At 41.0% G+C, this 21,375-nt stretch overlaps 1 protein-coding gene across 1 annotated transcript; it reads left to right on the top strand.

The window, feature by feature from the left end:
- Positions 1-1,319: 1,319 nt before the first annotated feature.
- On the top strand, positions 1,320-21,326 carry onecutl (one cut domain, family member, like). Its single transcript, XM_014200823.3, has 4 exons — positions 1,320-1,628; positions 9,392-9,476; positions 9,911-11,293; positions 17,097-21,326. Exons 3-4 carry the CDS (start codon positions 10,258-10,260, stop codon positions 17,405-17,407), a joined length of 1,347 nt encoding a protein of 448 aa, XP_014056298.1. The 5' UTR covers positions 1,320-1,628; positions 9,392-9,476; positions 9,911-10,257; the 3' UTR covers positions 17,408-21,326.
- The last annotated feature ends 49 nt before the right edge of the window (positions 21,327-21,375 follow it).

Below are 21,375 nucleotides of genomic sequence, written 5' to 3'. Positions count from 1 at the left end.
ACTGTTTGTTAGAAATGCACTCCAAATGTAGAAACATTATGGGGACATTATTAGGATTCCGTTTCCTTTGTGGTGTTTCTAAACCAATGTAATAACAATCACCCTCCACCCACATAACACAACAGTCTAAAGTGGGAATTTACAATACCTAAATTCTGTTCTAAAACGCTCAAATAAATAAATCAGACGAGACCCTATTGGCAGGTAATTTAATAATTAAAAACTCTAAGCTCTAAAATACATTGTACGGCATAAATACATGTTACCCCAACTAATAATATAGTTATTATCTTGACTCAATGATAATAAAATATTTGCAATAGATTCAGAACACATTGTCAGTAATAATTCATACAATAGGTGCCATTGCAGCCTTTTTCTTATTGATTGCACATCGTGAGAGGGTAAAATGATACGGAGGGGGAAAAAGGAAACATTTCAACTCACAGACAGATGTAAATGGATCTACACCATTCTGGCCTCGGCAGTGAAGTTACCAGAAGGCAAAACCACATTGGGTTAAGGTCAGGAGGATAAGCCCATACTGTCAGCCATAAAAGGCCACCTTGTATTGTAGAGTTGCCAACGTAGCATTGCCTCCTCCCTGCATGAATCCTTTCCCTTTATCTTCTGCCATGTCTCTCATGTGAGCCTCAGTAGTTGCAGAGACATGTTTTATTTCTGTGTTTGAGTCCATATCCTGAGGACGGTTTGGAAGTTTTTCTTTCTATTAATAATATTGGGGGGTGGGAATGTGGTTATGCATTTGCTTTGGTACAAGGCAGGATGTTCTTTAGTCTTTTTTAAAAGCCCTGAGCTGTATGAGTATATTTTCTCTTAAACATTTGTATCCCTTCTGAGACCAACCTTTTTCTGCCCTGAGGATTCTGTAGGCCTCCCAGCCCGAATAACTGAAACAACACTACAGTACTAGCCTACAAAAAAGGAAGAATATGGGTTAAGAGCTACAGTATGAACATCCAAATGTGAAGTTCACTGATAGGGAAGAGAAAAAAGAAAGACTGAGAAAGAAAAGTCAGCCTTTCACTCTGTGTAATTAGATTGATGTGACAAATTTGCCCCAAACATTTGGAAAATTATAATTTATTACAATTACCACAGAGATCCCCTGTAGCAAGAGTGCTTGAACTCTGTGTGTTTGTGTGTGTGTGTGTGTGTGTGTGTGTGTGTGTGTGTGTGTTTGGCTGGGGAGAGTGAGGGGGGTGTTTGAGATAGTATCAATCGCCAGGCCAGGCCATTGAATGTATTGATTAGTTACCTTTCTTATTAACATGCTGATTAAAGAGAGAAGGGAGAGAACCGGTAGGCAGGAGAGAGACGCACATATGCAGCTGGGACACAGAAGAGCCCTGCCGCAAGCAGGGAGACAGAGCTCAGGCAGAGGATGCAGAACGGATTAAAAAACAGGACAAGGAACGGAAAGCAGGGGATAATTTGAGGAGAGGAGAGCTCCGGAGCAGGCTGCGGCTGCGGAACGGAGGATGGGAGAGGAGAGGAAAATGGATGCAGGTGCTGACCTGACAGAGCGACGCTGCCGGCTTCAAACCCTAAACAGCCCCGACTGGACAACACTGAGCTAACCCGCAAAGACTCATACACTCTTGGCTGTAAGAGACACACACTCTCATGCTGACAGGCCAAGGCAAGCATTATCATGATAGAAAATAGAACAGTATGTATGATGTTAATCTATTTGTAAATGTTTCATAAGTGGTATCTCTAATGCACAGTGGCAAATGGTCATACATCGTTAAGCAGTTATGATTAGGGAATTCATAAGATGGTTATGGATATTTCTGAGAAATTGTTTTTTATTCCAAGCGGGACTGAAAGGTGTGGAGGGCATGCAAGAAGGGAGATGATAGAACGGCAGGGTTTGTTTGTGTGAGTGTGTGTGTGTGTGGGGGGGAGAGAGAGAGCATGAGAGACAGAGAGAGAATTGAATTGAGAGAGAGAGAGCTAGTCAGAGAGAGAGAGAGAGAGAGAGAGAGAGCGAGAGAGGGACAGAGAGAGAAGAGAGAGGGATAGAGAGAGAAGAGAAGCGAGAGAAGGAGGGGGGTCGGGAAGAAAGAGGGGGAGAGGGGGTGTTCGTGTTAGTTTGCTTTGGAATCAAATCTGTTGAACTATAGGTAGAACAGAAAATAAAATACAATATGCAAGAACCAAAACATATTGCATCAACATAGTCATCGGTATCACAAGACAATCAAAAGGCATTAGCCGCAATAGGTTGCAGTGAAACATGTGGTGTTGCGCAATCAGAATCTTTTCTGATATTCTATTAGATTTATTGTAGAAGAATCCTAAATAGGTATTTTTGGAATAATTTCAGTAGGTACTATGCATAGATTCTATAAAACTATATTCTGGGATTTGAAAAACAAGAAAATGGGGTCTCTGACAGTTGTTTTGGTATACAGCTGAGGGATGGGACTAGGGAAATGTAACCCCTCTCAAATTCACACAGCGCTCGAGAAGCAAGAACTGTGACAGGCTGGGAGTATGGGCTTTCCATGGTGACATCATAAATTGGTTTACAGACAAATAATAATAGATAGTAGACAAATAAGAAAGAGAGTTCCAAACCTCTCTGCCAATAACAGCTAGTTTTCAGTTTCCCCCTCCCCACTCAGACCACTCCCAGACAGTTCTAGCTAAATTCTTGCTTGTGAAAGAGTTTTTTGCTAAAAATCTTTGCCCATTGTAATATATTAGAGTAAGGCACTAATATTATTACTCAGAAATGATTTGAGATTGATACAAAAACGGCTGCATTGGGCCTTTAAGCTCATTAAATGACTGGTGAACAGCTTCCCAAATCCCAGACTGTGGCTTTAAAGATGGCTCTAAATGTTTTATTGACCAGGAGGAATAAGGTGAGATTGTAACCATGACCTAAAGGCAATATTTATATCACATTATCTTTGACAATTTTCTTCATACAACTTTGGGGTTTTAGTTACACAAGATCAATTTGACTGTGTTTAATGATACTGCACTCATACGTTCCTGTAGGCCTATGTTGCCACCTGCAGAAACTGCACAAGGAAAGTCAGTTGTTGAGTAGCCTAATGCTAATGTTCAAACTTTACAGAACTCCTGCAAAGTTAAGGTAAGATGTGTACCAGATCCAGGGAGTAAAACAAAGCGCAACTATATCGACCCTTCTAACCCGTCGAGCAGAAGGTTGCGTATAAAATCGTTTTTCCCTCTTTCGGGAAGCAAACATTAGCAATAAGATAATGTCATTAACATAAACAATGGATTCCTGTAATTATTCTAATTATAACAGCGATGTGATTTTTAGGTCTACATTTGTAAATATGCAAGATGCTTATATTGATTAGGCTAAACATCAACAATATGCACACACTGAACACTTAGCCAACGCTGAACTAAGTTAACTGAACTAAGCTAAAACAACTCAGAATGTGGTTTTATCGAAGACCCTCATGTTGATAACATTTATGCCATAATTTTAGCCAACAGCTGCACCTGGCTGCACACACGTGTCTTAATCTGAAAACTCGATGCATCGAATAGTCGATACTCCTCAATTATTAGCCTAGGCTAGGACAAAAACTATCTGCGATGTATTATAATCTACTATTTTAATTTAATTGAGACCACTGTAAACAAAAGTACAGTAATTAGGCTAATTGTTTATCTTATTGGGCGTTTGAATCAAAATGTTTTTTAAATTGTTTGACAGGTTACAAATAGCCTACGTGTAACATATTATATTGCCTATAGGACGTCTAAGTTGAATATTAAACTGTAAAAAAAAGTCAAAGCTAAAGTCAAATGACTAGATCTGTTCATAGAGAAAATAGTGTAAGGCATAAAAATCAGAAGTGCACAAAGTTGTTCTGACCCTGACATTTAGGATATCATTACTGGCATTGGTAGGCGACTGACTGAATACAGTGAACGTAAGATATGCTGCTATACTTTTAGAATAAAATCAAAATTCTTAGAACACAAAAATATTCATTTCTAAATGGGTAAGTATCCTATATTCGCGCTCTTTTGGCACCTAAGTGAACCCCTGGGCTACATGTTGAGCCTATGTTGACGTCAACCTGTCATTCAACGCAGTTGATATGTCTTTTGGATCTCATCAAAATATTGGATCATAATTGGATAGCAAATATGAGTTTGCTTTCCAAGATGACACATTTTTAAGGGAAGTATGGATGCGTTATCCACAACTAAAAGTACATCCACAATTGATTATCAAGTTATATGTCTATCGGATTTATTGACTCACTCATGTATTGACTCACTAAAAACACCTGTTTTGTCTTAAGTTGTAAGTTAAACGAATATGATGCAGACTTTTCATTGATGAATAGATCAATAGCCTAGAATTTTATTTTCTGATGTTAAAAATCTAATCAAGTCAAATTAATTCAATTATTGATTATTCTCTTGCATCAAGCATCATGGTAGTAATTTATTTATTGATTGGTTGATGGGTGTGTTTTCCTTTAAGGAATTAATATGTAGGCCTAATGAAATAAACACAATAAAATGAAGTCCTACAGTTTCAGGGGGAGAAAAAGACCACGAAAAAATATATATATTTTAGAGACAAATGAGTATATTCTTACTTTAAAAAATGTTGCATGAGGTAGTCCTAATCATTTGAGAAATAATTAGATTAGATAATTGCTTTAAAATGATTCTGCGGTTTAAAAAACACTCAGCAATGTGGTTACAATGAAGGCTACTTCGTAATACCTTTTTATTCAGCTATCTTTATTTACATTTTATCTTGAAACTGACAAACAAATTGCACAACAATACAAATAAATAGATATTTACAATTTACAAGTTGGCATATCACCTTTATAGCCTAACTTTTGTCTATTTATGGCATTAGCAGTTTATACTTTTCCAATAGACCTATAGTCTACCATTTATAGGCCAAATGCACTCCCATATGTGACCAAATATACGAACATTTATGATATACTTGGAATAAACATAATGTAAAAGGAAGCCTACAGTTTGTTATGCAAATCCCAAACTCAACTCCAAATGCCATCCATACACCTCTACGTCACCGCATAATGCCTAACCAGACCAACAAACTGGCGACATTTTCTTGATTTAAACTATTGAAACTATTTCAACTTTTGACATGCTCTGGCCTATTTCAAGTAGCAGACATGTTAATGACCTTATATAAAGTGAAAATGCTGAAGTTCGTGTAACTGGGATTGGTGTAATGAAAGTGATAATTTAGTAAGAGAATAGACAACAGAAAAAAATATATTTTTTGTGCCTATCAAAATATATATCCAATGGACTGCACAATGAACGTTTGGAATAGTTTTTACAATGTAAAAATGTCAAGATCTTTCAGTTTATGAGCGTATGGTTTGTTAACTCGTTAAAATAAAAGTTAGTCTGTCCCATGCACATGGTGAGATAGGCCTACATAAGCCTATACTGACACAACGAAAATGGAAAGTAACTTTTGGATGCAAGGTTTTGTTGAACAATCACAAGCTGTTACAGGAGAGCATGTAACGTTTGTATGGTTTGGCTGCATTTACGAATAAACGAGAAGTAGTGTATGCATAAATAATGATGAAATAAATAAAGTTCATAATACAGAGTAAAACGTTAATAAATGTAATAACCTCGAATGTGTTCCTCTGTGTTTCTCTTGCAGAATAGGCCTAACTGAGTGTTCAGGGATCGGCAGAAGTATAGTGCAAGGCCTTGTGTTTAATTTTTGTTTTATGGTTTGCCTATTAGGTATTCGACTCAACTAGTCTATTCAGTACATACATATTGTAAATGATGTTTTCTCAATTAAAAAAAAAGGGAATCTGATAACTCTGAGACAATATGCCTACAGATCACATGTTCAGCCTTAATATTTCCACACATAACATCTTCACTGTGCGTGTACGAAACTTGAGGTTAGCTTAAAAGTTAATATGTAAGTGTAAGCCGTGCGCGTGTGTGTACATGTTTGTGTGTGTGATATTTCATCTTGATGCACTTGGCCTGTAGCTTACTTTTTTATCCTTATCTTTAATGGATTCGAGGAAAAGTTAGTCTGGTAAGGAGTCTTTGCTTAATGGTTAAAGCAGAGGAAACAGACATGGTCTCAAAGCCCTGTCCCTTATGGGCTAGAAGGCAAACAACCAAGGCACTGGACACGGTTTCGCTTTCAGGTTTCATGTGTTCCATCATTCGCGCAGAAAAATGCCTCTGTTTTCAAGTGAAATCATGCCGGATTTAATAATGCATCATCTCAAGATGAAAGCACCATCAAATAAGATCATAATGCTACAATCCCCAAGACTCATATCAAACTCAGTAGGCTATTGTGTAATGTAGAAGCATATAGGCCTATGCTTCAAACAATTATTTGAAAACATTTGCCAGATATGTTGACTAGCCTACATTAGGAAATAGAAATAAATCCTAAAGATAACTGAAACTCTTCATGGGTAGGAAAAGCCTATGTCTTTTCCTGTAGGCTATGCATCACATAGTCCTTTCTAAAAAAAAATTAAAAAATGCAAAGCAAAAACTGATTTGTATGAAGGTCTAGAGCGATTTGAAGCTAGTTCTAAGATTGAAAATCTTACAGATATAGATCAGCAAGGGAGTTGTGGCCTAGTTTTCCTTCCTCGCAGATTTCATGCATCCATTGAGGAACTGTTCTCCTTTAGTGGTGCTGAAAAAGGTCAACTTGAAATCTGTGATACAATGACAATGTATGATAAGAGTAAACATTTGTTTTTTTTATATGTATCTGTGCCTCAACATATCCTGATTAAACTCATTAGATCTTTGCGTCAGGTACGATATTTGAGATTTTAATGTGCAACAAATATAATACAGTAACATCTTTTTAATCCGCACGTTTATTCTTGTCATCATGATGCTTGTCATTGTTGGTATTATAATGGAAATAGCCATATGTAGCCGGCAATAGGCCTGTGTATCCTACAATAGGCCTATAACATAATATATTGTCTTAGACAACTGGCGAAATGTTGTATGATTGTGTGCTATTTGAGGTGAAAGTAGCATCCAGTTTGGTAGGCCTTCAAAGCAAGAGCTCCGTCTGTGAAACCTATAGGCTATGTGATTATTATGCTAATACAATTTAGGTAAGGGAAGTGGATAGATTTTGAGAAAAATCTATGAGTTAAGCATTTTATGTGAGCAGTAGCCTTGACAAAATCATTAAAGAAAATGACAGTAGACTTGCGTTTTAGTCCGATAGCAGCATAGGTCAAAAACAAAACAATGTCCATATGACGATATATAGTCTATTGATTTGCTTTTTGGCAAAGAGAGAAATAACCGGACAGTCTCTTTTTGATTTCGTCGAGAATAGCCTGGTGTTGTTTTTGTATAATCTTAATCAATGTGCGGATTTGACAAAAATAAAAACAGTAGCCTACTGTTTGTCTTTCTGTCAATGACATATATTGTTAATACTGATAAGACGCGGAGTTGAGGGCCACATACTCCAGGCCAGCGTCTGAGTGCTGAAGCTCGGGTGTCAGCATGCCTACTCGAGTTTTCCAGCCACAGAAGGTGAACTTTCACCCCGACCTCCTAAAATACCTTTTTATTTTCGCTCTGTAGCTGATGACCGTTTTACCTCCAGCTACTTGCTATCCATACATGTATCTCACCATCCAGGCTTTCTCGGCGCGGATCGATAGGGCAGCATCTGCTCCGGGAAGGCATCGGTCCCACCGCACACGGAATTTTTTCAAACGCCAGAATTGCTCATCTCTGAAAATTAAACTGACAGTTAGATATGATTAGTATGCCTAGTATCAACCACATCTCCTTCTCTCAACTCCCAAATCTCTCTATCTGACACACACACACACACACACACACACACACACACACACACACACACACACACACACACACACACACACACACACACACACACACACACACACACACACACACACACACACACACACACACACACACACACACACACACATACAGACAGACACATACACACACACACACAGTGGCCTCACCAAATATGTGCTGTGTTAAATGAAAAGCCAGAGCAATATCTGCTATAGGTCGAGTATCTTATGTAAAAAGGTCGCATTTAAACGAATGGCCTCATTGATCTTGTTTAGAACTACAGATTGAAGTACGCAATCTGGTGTCAATGGGCCAGCTCAACCGTGGTTTGAGTGCTGATTAAGAGGTTCCCTAAATGAATCAGCTACAAGCGTGTCACTTGACAACGTTTATTTGTAAGTGGTTGAATTCACATTTTCCTCAAATCTCCAAAATAAGATTAAAAAAAGAAGCTTTAAAGCAGGAGGACATTATAATATAATTCAGATGAGCCCTATGGAGAGATGCAGATTTAGGTTTCCCAAAATGGGTGGTGAGAGTCTACACCATGTAGTCAATATAAATATATTTTCAATAGTTAATAAGACTGTAATGCGATTCTTATAATTGCATATTCATGACTAATAACTTGTGTTATTATGAATAGGCCACTATGCCTAATAATAATAGTAACAGGGTACTATTATAATAATCACAAAATAATAATAAGAATTCAACCACTACTACTACTACTACTACTACTACTACTACTACTACCACTACTAGTAATAATAATAATAATAATAATAATAATAATAATAATAAAGGAAAATATGGACACAAACAATTGTTTACAGTTAAATCTGCAGTCCGGCATCAGGCTAAAGATAATAATAGGTTTGTGTAGCATGGAGGGACACAAAAGCACAACACAGTAAGCTATCTCAGTGAGCTACAGTAGCCTAACCGTTGCAGTCCAGGATCAGGTGAATTAAATAGCTGAGCCATGGTCAGGATGTTCGCAAAATTCATAAGCTCTGCATGCTATTAGATACAACAGGCTTAACTTGGGGGTTGTGAGAAAGGGTTCGTCTTCACCTAGTTGGTCAAACCCTGCCCCCTCCCTGGAGACGTTGGCCGAAGCGAAAGGGTTAATTGGAGTTGGAATTTCATTGCACATCTGTCAGATTTTTAAGACTGTGACGTAGCCTACTGAAAGATGCGAGTGTGAGCGGGGGGAGGAAGAGAAGCGAAAGAGTTGGTGGGGCTGAAATCGATGAAGTAGCAGGCTGAGGGAAGAGGAGGAGGAAAATCTCACGAGATAATGAAAGAAAAAGAGGAGAGCTGCTAGGTAGAGAAGAGCGAGGCTACAGTTGGACGTTTGACTTTAAAAAAATACGAAAGGACAGGGAAAAGACGACGTATACCTAACCGCCAATTGTTTGGCCTCTTGTTTTATTGTGTGAAGCATCCCTCCGTGCATCTGACCAATTGTGTGAATCTGCGCCGACAGGCAGGAAGACAAGAGACAAGCGACACAATCGGAGAGATGCAGAGGACCGACAACAGACGCAGATGCGCTCATATAACAGAATAAGGTAGGAATAATACAATTAAGCGGCCACATATCTGTTTATTTTTGGTGTCGTTATATCTCAAAACAACTTAAAGTCTCAGACATTTCCTAAATAGAACATAATACCACCATTTGTTGTCCGTGTTGTGTTGAGAAATATGCAAGCATGACGCACGTTAATGTCCAAATATTCGTGTGCGCGCTCATTGAGTATTCAGAACTTTGCTTGAGAGGCAGTAATGTGATTTGTAAGAGTGGATTTGCCTGTGAAGACATCTCGATGTCTTTTTTTTTTGTGTTACATATGCATTGATCGGCTCTCGTAGGAATTAAAAAATACTCTTAATGTTTGAAATGCTTGTGACTGTGGTTATAGTCTACAATAGCTTAGACGTCACTATTGCATGAGCAGGCTATAACTAAAATACAGACGAGTAAACATTTGATCTCCCGCAGGCAAAAGAGCGACGATTCTGCGGAGGAACACAGTTGAGCCCCAAAGAAAGGATGAGAAGAGTGTTGTAGCACAAATCCAAATGATGTGATAGTTAATCTTACTGAAGCTGCTTCACACTTGATTTCCTGGAGTTTGAAGGACTTTAAAGAGACTACTTAAGTTGTTATCAGATAATTAATTAGACAGTATAGAAGCTCATAAATCAATCCATTTAGAAATCAATAAATCCATAGTATTGTGCAACAGGAGAAGGGCCGTCCAGACTGTTAGGCTACTGTTAAACAACAACTAGGCTACTGAAACAACACCATCAAGATAGAAAAAAGGTAAATTCACTGAATTCAAAATGGATGGAAGCCTAGGGGAGATGTCTGTCCAAATCCACTCTGAGCTCCACAGTCAGGATGGCAGAGCGATGCTGCATTCACGGGACCTTTCAGCTGCTTTCCCCAGGCCCTCCCTTGGGGGGCACTCCATGTCCCTGGAGCCTGAGCACCGACCTCCAGGTTTCGACCACTCCATGTCAGCCCTGGGCTATGGAGGAGATGCTCCATCTAGCTGTGGTAGCACGTACACCACACTAACCCCCCTGCAGCCCTTCGATGACAAATTTCACCACCACCATCACCACCACCATCCCTGCCTGCCGGTCAGCAATGTCATCGGGAGCTTTACTCTCATGCGTGAGGACAGAGGCTTGGGTGGCAACTTCTACAACCCTTACGGCAAAGATCTGGGGATGACACAGAGCCTTTCGCCACCTTCTACAGGCTCTGGCTTGGGGACACCCATGCACGGTTACGGGAGCCTGGGAAACAGCCCCAACGGCAATGGTGGCCAGATGCTTCCAAGTGGTTACGAGGTCCATGGAGGCAACATCTTCTGCAGGACCGCGGACTTCGGCAGGGAGATGTCCCCTCCAGGGCTGGGCGGCGACTCGTCGGTCAGCCATCAGCTGAACAAGATGGAGGCTCACCAACACGCGCCCAGCCACCATCCTCACATCTACAGCCAGCACTACCAACACCACCACCCCAGCCAACAGTCCTCAAAGGCCGGGGAGCTCCCCCACTCCTCGTCCTCTTCGCCCAGCAGTGAGGGCATGCTGCCCAGCTCCCAGGGCGGTGGAGGTGGAGGGGCTGGAGAGGAGATCGACACCAGGGACGTGGCCCAGAGGATCATCACTGAGCTGAAGAGGTACAGCATCCCCCAGGCCATCTTTGCAGAGAGGGTGCTGTGTAGGTCACAGGGCACTCTGTCTGACCTCCTAAGGAACCCCAAGCCCTGGGGCAAGCTCAAGTCTGGCCGCGAGACCTTCAAGAGGATGTCCCGCTGGCTGCAGGAACCCGAGTTTCAAAGGATGGCCTCACTGCGGCTGGAGGGTAAGATCTCTTTCCATTTCTCTCCACCTCTCCATGTTTTTCTCCAAAAATCCAACAAGATCTGTATGCTGCTCAGAGGAATGAAAAACTAGTTGTGTCTTTCCTATGTTCCTAAAGGATAGATTTCAATGATAGGTCCATAGTTTGTACAGTCATGCCTTTCACATTTAGACCTCTCACAAAATACATGTTACAAAGCATTCAAGGAGCAGGGTACACAATGTATTGTGATCTAGTTAACCATTAGAATGGACATTTTCCCTTCTTAAATGAACCATGGCGATCATAATTACAAGGATTATTGTTGGTGAAACCGCCATAAATCCGCCATAAAATACTATTTGTTTCTGCATGGCTGAAGTTAAGAGTTGGGGAGATAGTTAGGAAATGTTGTTTCTGTTGTGGAAATATACACCTGTGCTTTCACCCACACTTCATATGAAATCCCCATATCTTAGAAAATTAAAATGAATATTTGTGAAATGGGAGTACAAGATAAAACAACATTATGAAAAAAAAAATCTGTATTTTTAAAAGGCAGGACATGATTTGGTTGACATTTGATATTCTTTGCGGATATGCACTGAAGAAGATAGCAGAATGTACAGCGCTGTGTTACAGTGTTGTCACTCCATAGAGACTGAGAACCCATCTGATACACGAAGCACAGAAAGAGATCCAAGTGAACACAGTAATATGATATGGGCTGAGCGGAGTGTGTATATGTTGGCAGGGGTCTGTGAGCTGTGTAAGCAAGCACAGTTGATCACAGCTTTTCACTATCTGTCAGCAGCCCAACTGATTAAGCCCAAAAGCACAATAGGGCTCATAAGTAATGATTGTGCACTCTTGCAATCCTCTTACAATTATTGATCTTTGATTGTTTAGCTCTCTGAACACGTGTACATCCTCAGTTTGACAACATTTTACACTGATCACACTCAACCCAGTTACAAGTGATGAATTATCTTGTTTAGATTTGCAGAGTTTCTGTTATGTGACAGCTTTGCTGTCTACAGTATATCTTCGATGCATCCAATCTTTACTTGAAGCAGTGTTATTGTGCAAGGAGGAAATGTTTTCCCCCTGCCACTGAGGTGTTGTGCCATCTGTAAACATGATTTTTTTTTTCATTTTGTGGAAACACCACCTTTTTATGATAGATGAACCAACAATTTGGATTATCTTGCAGTATTCTTGTTATTTTACCTCAACGGTCATAGATTTTTTTTTTCACGACTCACTGCTCAAAATTCAAGGAGCAGATCAATCCGAGTCATAAAAAATTAAGGAGCTTACATGGGGGATGTATTGCAAGCGTACTAACATTTGACAATGTAAACTTGCATATTTAGTTATTGGCAAAGGCACAATTTGGACAGCTCTGCACTTTTCTAAATAACCTACTTTCTGAAGGGGTTGTTTTTCCCTTCCCAGCCAACCCCCTTTTGTTTAATTACAAGCCTCTATTGATTTCCATGGGAAAGAGCAGCACGCCATGCCCACACATACCTCGACCGCATCGGCAGATCGAGACAGGAATTAGAATGCACAGTGCCCTGTGCTCCCTAGTCTGAAGATAGCTCAAGTGTTCTTTCCGTCACGCCTCAAGTTTTAAGATGATCTACCTTAATGCAGCACTTCCTTAAATACCCATCAGGTCCTTCAGCATGTCAGTGTCTCAGCCAGCTCTCCATGTTTATTTTTATCATGCCAGTTATCTTCCCTCGAGAAAATGTTTTATTATGCAAAGCTTTAGGATAAATGGTGGACCTGATTATGTAATTTCATCGTCTTTTAATGTTCCTCTTCATGTGGAGACATTCTGAAGCGCTTACACTGAGAAGGTTATTTTTTCTTTCTCCTGTTTAGTGGTTATGCTCTCTGGCACTGTATATTAGATGCATCTTCAGCAGTGGCGGTTCTAGACCATTTCAACTGGGGGGGCCAAGCTGGGGCCAGTTGTACTGTTAGAGGGGCCAGTTACATTAGACGTTATTGTTGTCATATCGTTTTCTTCACTGCATTGCAGGCATTAGCAGGCAAAAGACCATGTTCATAATCATTAGTGTTCCACGTTGCCACTGTCTAATAACGGATGTAAAAAAAGAACGATAGCAAAAATTAGTCATGTAAAAATGATTTCATACTCCACATTTAGGGTGGCCACAAGGGGGTCCAAAATTGTTGTCACAGGGGCACTGCCGCCCCCCCCCCCCCCCCCCCAGAACCGCCCCTGATCTTCAGGCCAACCTCAGGCTGTGGAGGAGGCAATCAGGCTTTAGTCAGAGAAGAAGGCAGGGTGCAGCTAAAGACCACACAGTGGTGCTTGAACACTTTAAGTCGCGAGGGATCAGGGAACCTAACTTTAAAGATGATGGCTGAAGCCCTTGACTGAAGGTCTAAATGAATAAGAAAGGTCAATGCCGTTTATGTCTCAGGTCCAGTGGCTGCGCCATCCCCCAGTAATGAAAGCCATGAAGCCAATCCACTGTATATACGCTGCTATATTCAGTTCAGTTATCCTAGCTCAAAGGTCACAAGGGAAACATTTGCATATAAAAAAAATTGTACCATTCCAGTATGGTTTTAACTGCCCAGTCTCCCAAACAAACAATGTTGTTTTTATCGGGTTGTTGCAGCTCCCCATTCTGGCGCGGAAGGGGTTAACCAGCCTCTATGGGTCGAGGAGTCTGAGCTGCACAGATTTAATCAATAATTTCTATCAGCCCCTGGCCCAAGAAATCAGCAGGGGGTGGGCTGGGGCTGGAGGGGGGAGACAGGGAGGGGGTCGGCTAGGAGGGGGGTGGAGGTTCAGACGCCGGGGGGTAGGGAAAGGGCTTTCGATCACGTTTCAGCAACACGAGACAAGGGCATACATCATGATCAGGGGCTGTTCCCACGATCATAAGAAGCCTATAGGGGAATATTTATGTCTCCAGGAGTAGCCCCAGTGCCAGGGATTTATAGCATGGTAATTGCAAGCCTTTTACACATGATTACAGCATAAGGAAGCATTTACTTAATGGTCGGCGTTAGGATCGCCAGTGAGTGAGGGAGAAAGGGATAGGATGGAGGGGCAGAGGAAAAAAGGAGGTGTAGGACACCCTGACTCCTTCAACAACCCATAATTCCACAGTACAAGCAAACTAACCACTGCTTTCATGTCATTGCTTTCATTACAATGTGTTTCTGAGCACAGGACAGTATGGGTTCTATAGCTGCAGTCTTCGTATTGACATGGTAGGAATATATAATGCCAGTAAAACATGTAGCAGTTGGGAAAACCTAATTATTTTAGTTGTGGTAATATTGACATGTTTCTGAAATTTCAGGCCGTTCAGATTTTAATGAGACATGGTTCGATAACTCTCAGAAATGTAAATGAGCTGTAGATGCCTAAAAGCTAACAGGCCCTGTAATCTCAAGTTGTCAAGAGGTTAGACATCTCAGAGTCTAACATTTCCTTCAGATAATGATTCAGAGTACATATACAGTGGGAATTACAGCACAATGTATTAAGGCACAACATTCACATTTGCTAAACTAGACCTCAGCTATAGGCTAGTGAATTTGAAATGTTGTCGTTATTATGGCACTGCTAATAAATGTCCTAATGATAAAATATGTATAAATTGTCTTTGAATTGCCGTTTATCATTTGCACTACTGTGGGTTACCAGCAAATATTAGGCTTATCAACCCTCAATGTGTGAGATGATTTTCAATGGGGAGATATACAGTAAGCCAATCTATCTATTGAACATCTCAGCGCCTTTTTTTTTTAGACTGGGGGCAGCCACGCTGTGTGTGTGGTGTGTGTGTGTGTGTGTGTGTGTGTAACAGCTTACGCTTTAAAAAGCCCTTCACCACCAGCAAAAAAAGCAATACAACCACACACTGTTGATTGAGACGTCTTAAAAGTGTGCATTTAGGTAATTACAAGAGTCACCCAAATATGTTTTAGTCCACTTAGGGCTTCTGAACACTCGGAGCAGTGCAGACTCTGCTTGTTTCAATCCTCTCTGACGTAACCTATTTAATAGAAAATAAATGAGTTCTCCCTATAGTGATTATCACTCACTCTCTCCGCCTCATGTAAATTACTTTTATGAGGAACGAATGATGTTGGAGTGTCCACTAAGACAATTCAGCGGGAAAGAGGAGGGAAAAGAAGGAGGGGGGGGGGGGGGGGCTGTGTTCATTTACAAAGACAACGGTTGGTGTAGTGTTTCCAGTACATACAGTATCTATTGTAGGTCTGCTTGTATATGTGGTCAAATGTTTAGTTGTGGGCAGAGTAGCCCATACACTTTGTATTGTCTAATCCTCATATGGATGCACTGCAGACACAGGCCATAGCCTATACCGTTTTCTCTCAACACTCTAATTAGGCTACATGTAAACATTGAACAATATATATACCAATTACTGCATTTTCTCTCAGACATGATGTTCTTTTTCCTTACGAGGACTGCGCTGGATGCTGTATACTATGATCCCAGACTGCAATTGTGTGTGAATAGCATAAACACTTTTCACCCTCCTGCGAATGATGCACAGACTTGCACATAGACAGACAGTTACCATCCTAATGCAAAAGACATTAGGGACTTTACTGCAAAAATGGCTTGTTATAGTCTACATTTGGATGCTATTAGGTTGGCATGGCCAATTTTGCCTACCTCAAGTTGGCTTCTCTTTTTTGCCTTGGAAAATGTCTGTTATTCCTGTAGAATGGTAGCCTCTGCCCCCATTGTTACATCTTTGCCCTCTGTCCTGGATAAGTGTAAATGGCAAACAACGACTTGGAATTTAGTCGAACTGAAATTCCAAATGAAAGCGAAGCGAAATTGTAGCCCGAGTCTTACCAGTAAATGTGTGAAAATGTTTAGGTAAAACTGTAACAGTAATTATTAAACAAACCTTTGATAGTCAACAATAGCAACAACATAAGCCAGAACTGCAGGTCGGCCCATTGAAGAAGGCGGTGTTGTTGTGCAGGAGGTAACATTTACATTTTATTTCATGCTCTAGTCTAGCGTAGGCTAATTCTGAAAACTCCCCGTTTGCTAATGTACATGAGCTGTGTTAACCTCATTTTCCCACCACACGCATGTCAGGTGTCACACAGGCGCACTGACCTGTCACAGGTCTGCACATGCCAACAGGAAACAGAGCAGCCTAGCCCAGTGACGTGAACACTGCATTTGCCTTTCGTGAACTAACACTCGCACTTGACTCCCCCCCACTAGCACTGACTTTGCTGTTAGCCACTTTATTGAGGAAAAATGTACTTGCTATGACTGAGATATGTGGTTGTCCCACCTAGCTATGTTAATACGAATGCACTAACTAATCTGGATAAGAGTGTCTGCTAAATGACTAAAATGTAAATGTTGACCTATTCAGTAAAAAATGAAATGTCTGCCTAAAATAACTTCTTTATTTGTTATTTATCTGTAGCCTACTTTATGTTTTTTCTTTGCTGGTGGGGGATAATGTCCATGACAACAATTCTTTTTAGGCTTAGTCTAGTTGTCTAGTAAGCATTTATCCAAGTTGAGTGGCCTACTTGCATGTAATAGTGTGACAGCCTAATGTCTTCATTTCTGGTGGATTAGGTTTACTTTACCAACTGTGCAGTGAAACAAGTTGCTGATTCATCTCTTTTAGCGAATCAAACTTGCTTAGCTAATCTGTTTTCCTTCAAGAAGTCCACTTTCTCTCAGTTAATCCATTTGTCCTAGTTAGCTAGCCAGTCTGTTTTAGCTAACCCATTTTTCTACTTCTTCTGCCTACAGCTTGCAAGCGGAAGGAGCAGGAGCAGAGTAAACTGGAGCGCAACCAGGGCCCCAAGCGCACCAGACTGGTGTTCACGGATCTCCAGAGGCGTACCCTATTGGCCATCTTCCGGGAGAACCACCGGCCAGCCAAGGACCTCCAGGTCACCATCTCCCAGCAGCTGGGCCTGGAGCTCTCCACCGTGAGCAACTTCTTCATGAACGCCCGGCGCCGCAACGTCAACAAGTGGGCGGAAGAGGGCCGCCCCTCCTCCACAGGCTCCTCAGGCTCCAGCGTGTCCTCCTCCGCCGTGTCCTGCAGCACGGCCTGATGGGATAGAGGTGGGCTGGGTGGGTGTCGTGGCAGCAGAGGGCACATAGACTGGTCTAGGTAGAGATCAGGCGTAATAATGTACTCCTCGTTATTAGAGGGAGAGAGGGAGTTGGCGTAGTTTTGTTTTTATGAAGAATTATCACACAGCATTTCAAACCAAAGTTGATCACTCCTTGATATTGAAGGGGTGATACCCAGAATAATATGAGAACTTGTATGAGACAAGTTCCTATAATTTGAATGGTCGTGGATGAATACTTTATTCAAATTTTAAGAGGGTAACAGTGAGCACCCTTGATTTCTATCATTTCATCACATTCAATTTGAATATGGTAGGTTATGAAATCATATCAAATTTCATTTGCCACATGCTTCGTTAAGAACAGGTGTAGACTAACAGGGAAATGCTTACTTACGGGTCCTTTTCCAACAATCCAGAGTTAAACATGAAACTTTTTTATTTAAATTATGACACAAGGAATAATATGGTTATGAGGCTATTAATAATCAGGACTTTTCTTTGCCCTCAGGGCTAATTTCATCTCCCTTACTAGAAAGAGAAATCAAGAGGCATCACTGCATTGCATAACACCCCTAATTCAAATTTTCACCACCCATTACATCGACAGATCTCCATCTTATGTCCTTTGTTTCTCTGAGGAGTCAAGACGAAGGTCACAGAGAATAACACGGGGATTGTGACAAAATCATAGCTCCATCACATTTTGTAAAGAATGCGGCATGTGTTCCCATATAACATGGTTCGCAGGACTGCAGAACTCTGGATGATCAGGAGGTTATTTCTCTCTCTACGATTCTCCGTTTTCAATCATTACCTGTCATGAGAACCTTGACTTTTATTTTACACTTCTTGACAACGGTTCCAGCTTGAATGAATCACAGTTTTCAAGGAGCAACCTTGGTGTGTCTCACTTTAAATCGGGACAGAATCAGTAAATAAGGGCAGAATTTCAAGGGATGCCAAGTCAGAGACTTTTTGATGCAACCCTCCAGCTTTAAGACATTGACTGACCTACCAAACAAAAGCTCTGTAGCCATTTTGACTCAACCAAAACACTTTGAACACGACGGACGCAAAGGAAAGAAGTACTTGTAACACAATGTATAGTAATGGTGTAGTATTTTTTCCACTCATGTTTCGAAACACTTAACTGAACAAACCTCGGCTCCATTGCAAATCTTTTTTTACAGACGCCTAGAAAATGGAGGAATGTGATTCTTTCAGCCCTTTTGTACAGATTTCAAGCACATTGCTCTATTTATAGAAATCCAATGGAAGTATGAGTTGTTGTTCCAGTCCTGCTACGTACACCAAGGTCATTTTAGTTCCTCAAGGGACGGTTTTAACATGCTTCCTTTTAACCAGTTTCATTGGAGCAAGAATTGAAAATGCCATCGCTGAACTGATCAATGTATTTATTACTGCATTTCTGTATTTATTGTTTTTCTGTTGTTTTCTCTCTATTTATTTGGTTGTTTATTTATGCTATCTATATACTGTAAGTATTTATTTAATAATGCTTTGTATGTCTGTGTGAAACAGATTTTGTTTTCTGATGGGTACTTTTAGTTGTAGAATCCCATCGTAATACCAAAGATTAAGATTGTCCTCCCTGAATGTATGGCCTAAACCCCTTTCCTCTCCCCCGACTCCCAGTGATGTTACGTAACTCTCTCTTTAAGGCCTTTGTTTTGTAGAATAATGGGTATTTCTTTACTATTGGCAAATGTCTCTGTGGTCAGGTCTTATGCCAAGGCTAAGCTTGTTTGAATGTTGTGGTAATGTGACATCTCATAGGTTCACAGGTTGCTTGTAAAATTGTGTTCAAACATCATTCAGCAGAGTGTCTGGAGAGTCCAGGGATGCACTTACAGAGCATTTCAGGCTCTTAAGTGTGAATCCTTTGAGACCCCATGGAAACATGCATGCTGTGCATCTTCCTGGGGTTTGCATAGCAGTGACTCCCCTTGCTGCAGTGCACACACTCCTGTCTATGTCCTGCTCAATGTGATTTCACCATCCTCCAGACTCATCCCTTCTGCCAGTCTTCTCAGTTCCACAGGCTCCTCTAGCGTGTTCTCGGTTTTGCTTTGTCGGGTAGTGGGGAGGGATAGCTTGTCCACCAGCTAGCGTGCGCCTCTCCTGTCTTTAACCTTGGGAGGGGCGTGTTGTCGGGGCCCCTTCACAGCGTGCACTTGAAAGATGGGCGGTCATGAAAGAGGCCATCGACTTTTGCAGACTTCAAAGGGAGCCTTTTTCATCCGTCTCCTCTCTGCGTTTCTGGTCTAAGGGTCTGCTCCTGGCCAGACCCGTGGGTTGAGGGGTATTCAAAGGGGGCGGGGAGATCAGAGAAGTGGCTGAATCACCCCTGAACAGGGTGCAATGTTTTGGGAGAGGGGGTGGAAGGGCACAATAGAGTAGAATTAAAGTTTAATGAGCAACAATTGTAAGCATGCTGGGACCAAGGGAGGGGGTCAGTCTGGTGCAGGGAACATGAAAACCCCTACCAGTTTTGATGTTCCTTGTTTTCTAGCTTGTCATATGGTGTTCTATCAAAGACAATAGGATAGATCCCCATGACACCTTTATTTTTTTCCCGCTGCCCATATTTTAGAATAGAGTCTGCCTTCAAATGGGAGAGAGACTTCTCAGTCATTGTCTGCTCTGTCTTAACTGAGGAGAGAACTCTCCTTTGAATGGAGAGTTGATAAGACTATTGCAGATGGTCTGTCATCAATTTAGCCTGTTGCACCCCCTAGTGGATCGTAAAGAAATGTCTCTCTAGATTAAAGGACATCTTAGTCGACAATGTTTTCAAGCTCTTCTGAGGCTTAAAAACAAAGGTACATTATATACCAAAGTATAACTGAATATGCATGGATACCCTCTGATATTGTTTTTGTACTATAAGTGGGGTTATCATTCCATCTTAATTAGTACACCAGAAATCCAAAGATAGTGAAGTCCAGTGAGATGTGTTAAGTAGCACAGTATTTTTAGGTTCAGCATTTGAAGTTGGAACTGAGAGATTGACATGAAGTTGTGACTGTAGAGGAAGTATTTTGACTCCGTAACCCCAGTGTTCCCTTTGTCCCCGTGTACATGAATACTTACCCATCTACCTCAACTGTGTGAGATGTTGTGTGGCAAATAAGTTTCTTAACCAAAGATTCCATCCTTTCTGTCTATCTGTCTGTCCATCTGTCTCTCATGCTTTTTGAAAACCAAATGTGCTGGAATCAATCTGTTACAGGAGCAACCAAGCCCCATCCAGCCAAGGCGTAGTCCAGTGCACTACAGAAGTCATATTTACCAATAATCTGTATATAATCATTTTCAAGACCAAAAAAGTAGGTGACAATCCAAGCAAGGAGGATCTTGCTGTAATCAACGTTGCCTATTCCTTGTACCAAACTAGAATCATGTGACTTACTGTAACAGTTATGAAAGCCCAAGAATCAAGAGTTCAACCAAAAACAAAAAGTCAAGAGGAGACTAAAGCTATTTTTTCACATTTGTAAAACCATTATTCCTTTTCCAATATGTTAGTGTATTTGAAATACTGTTTGATCCCACTGTTGGAAGCAGGAATAAATGACTCCATACAAAAGCTTTAACGAGGCCAAATTGAGGGAAATATTGTATTTGACATGGGTTTGTGTCTGGGTTCCTGAACTAGGACTCACCCACCATACTTATCGTGCCATTCTCGTCCATGTGTTAGACTAACTAATGAATGTGGCTAACCAACCAAAGGCTTAAAACACAACACTTTAAATGTCAATCATGGTGGGACATTTTGTAACAACTAAAGAGAATCCCTTTGATTACCTCATGTGAAATTGTTTGTTGTGATGTTGCACCAAAAAATTAAAATGACTCATTTGTAACCCAATTTAGTTTGCTGACTTCATTCACGCTGCATGGCAACACACATGACGTAG

Source organism: Salmo salar, chromosome 05 (genome assembly GCF_965601325.2).
Source record: "Salmo salar chromosome 05, fSalSal1, whole genome shotgun sequence".
Taxonomy (NCBI): Eukaryota; Metazoa; Chordata; class Actinopteri; order Salmoniformes; family Salmonidae; genus Salmo; species Salmo salar.
Note: the sequence above shows the minus strand (reverse complement) of the source record. Positions and strands in the feature narration are given on the sequence as shown.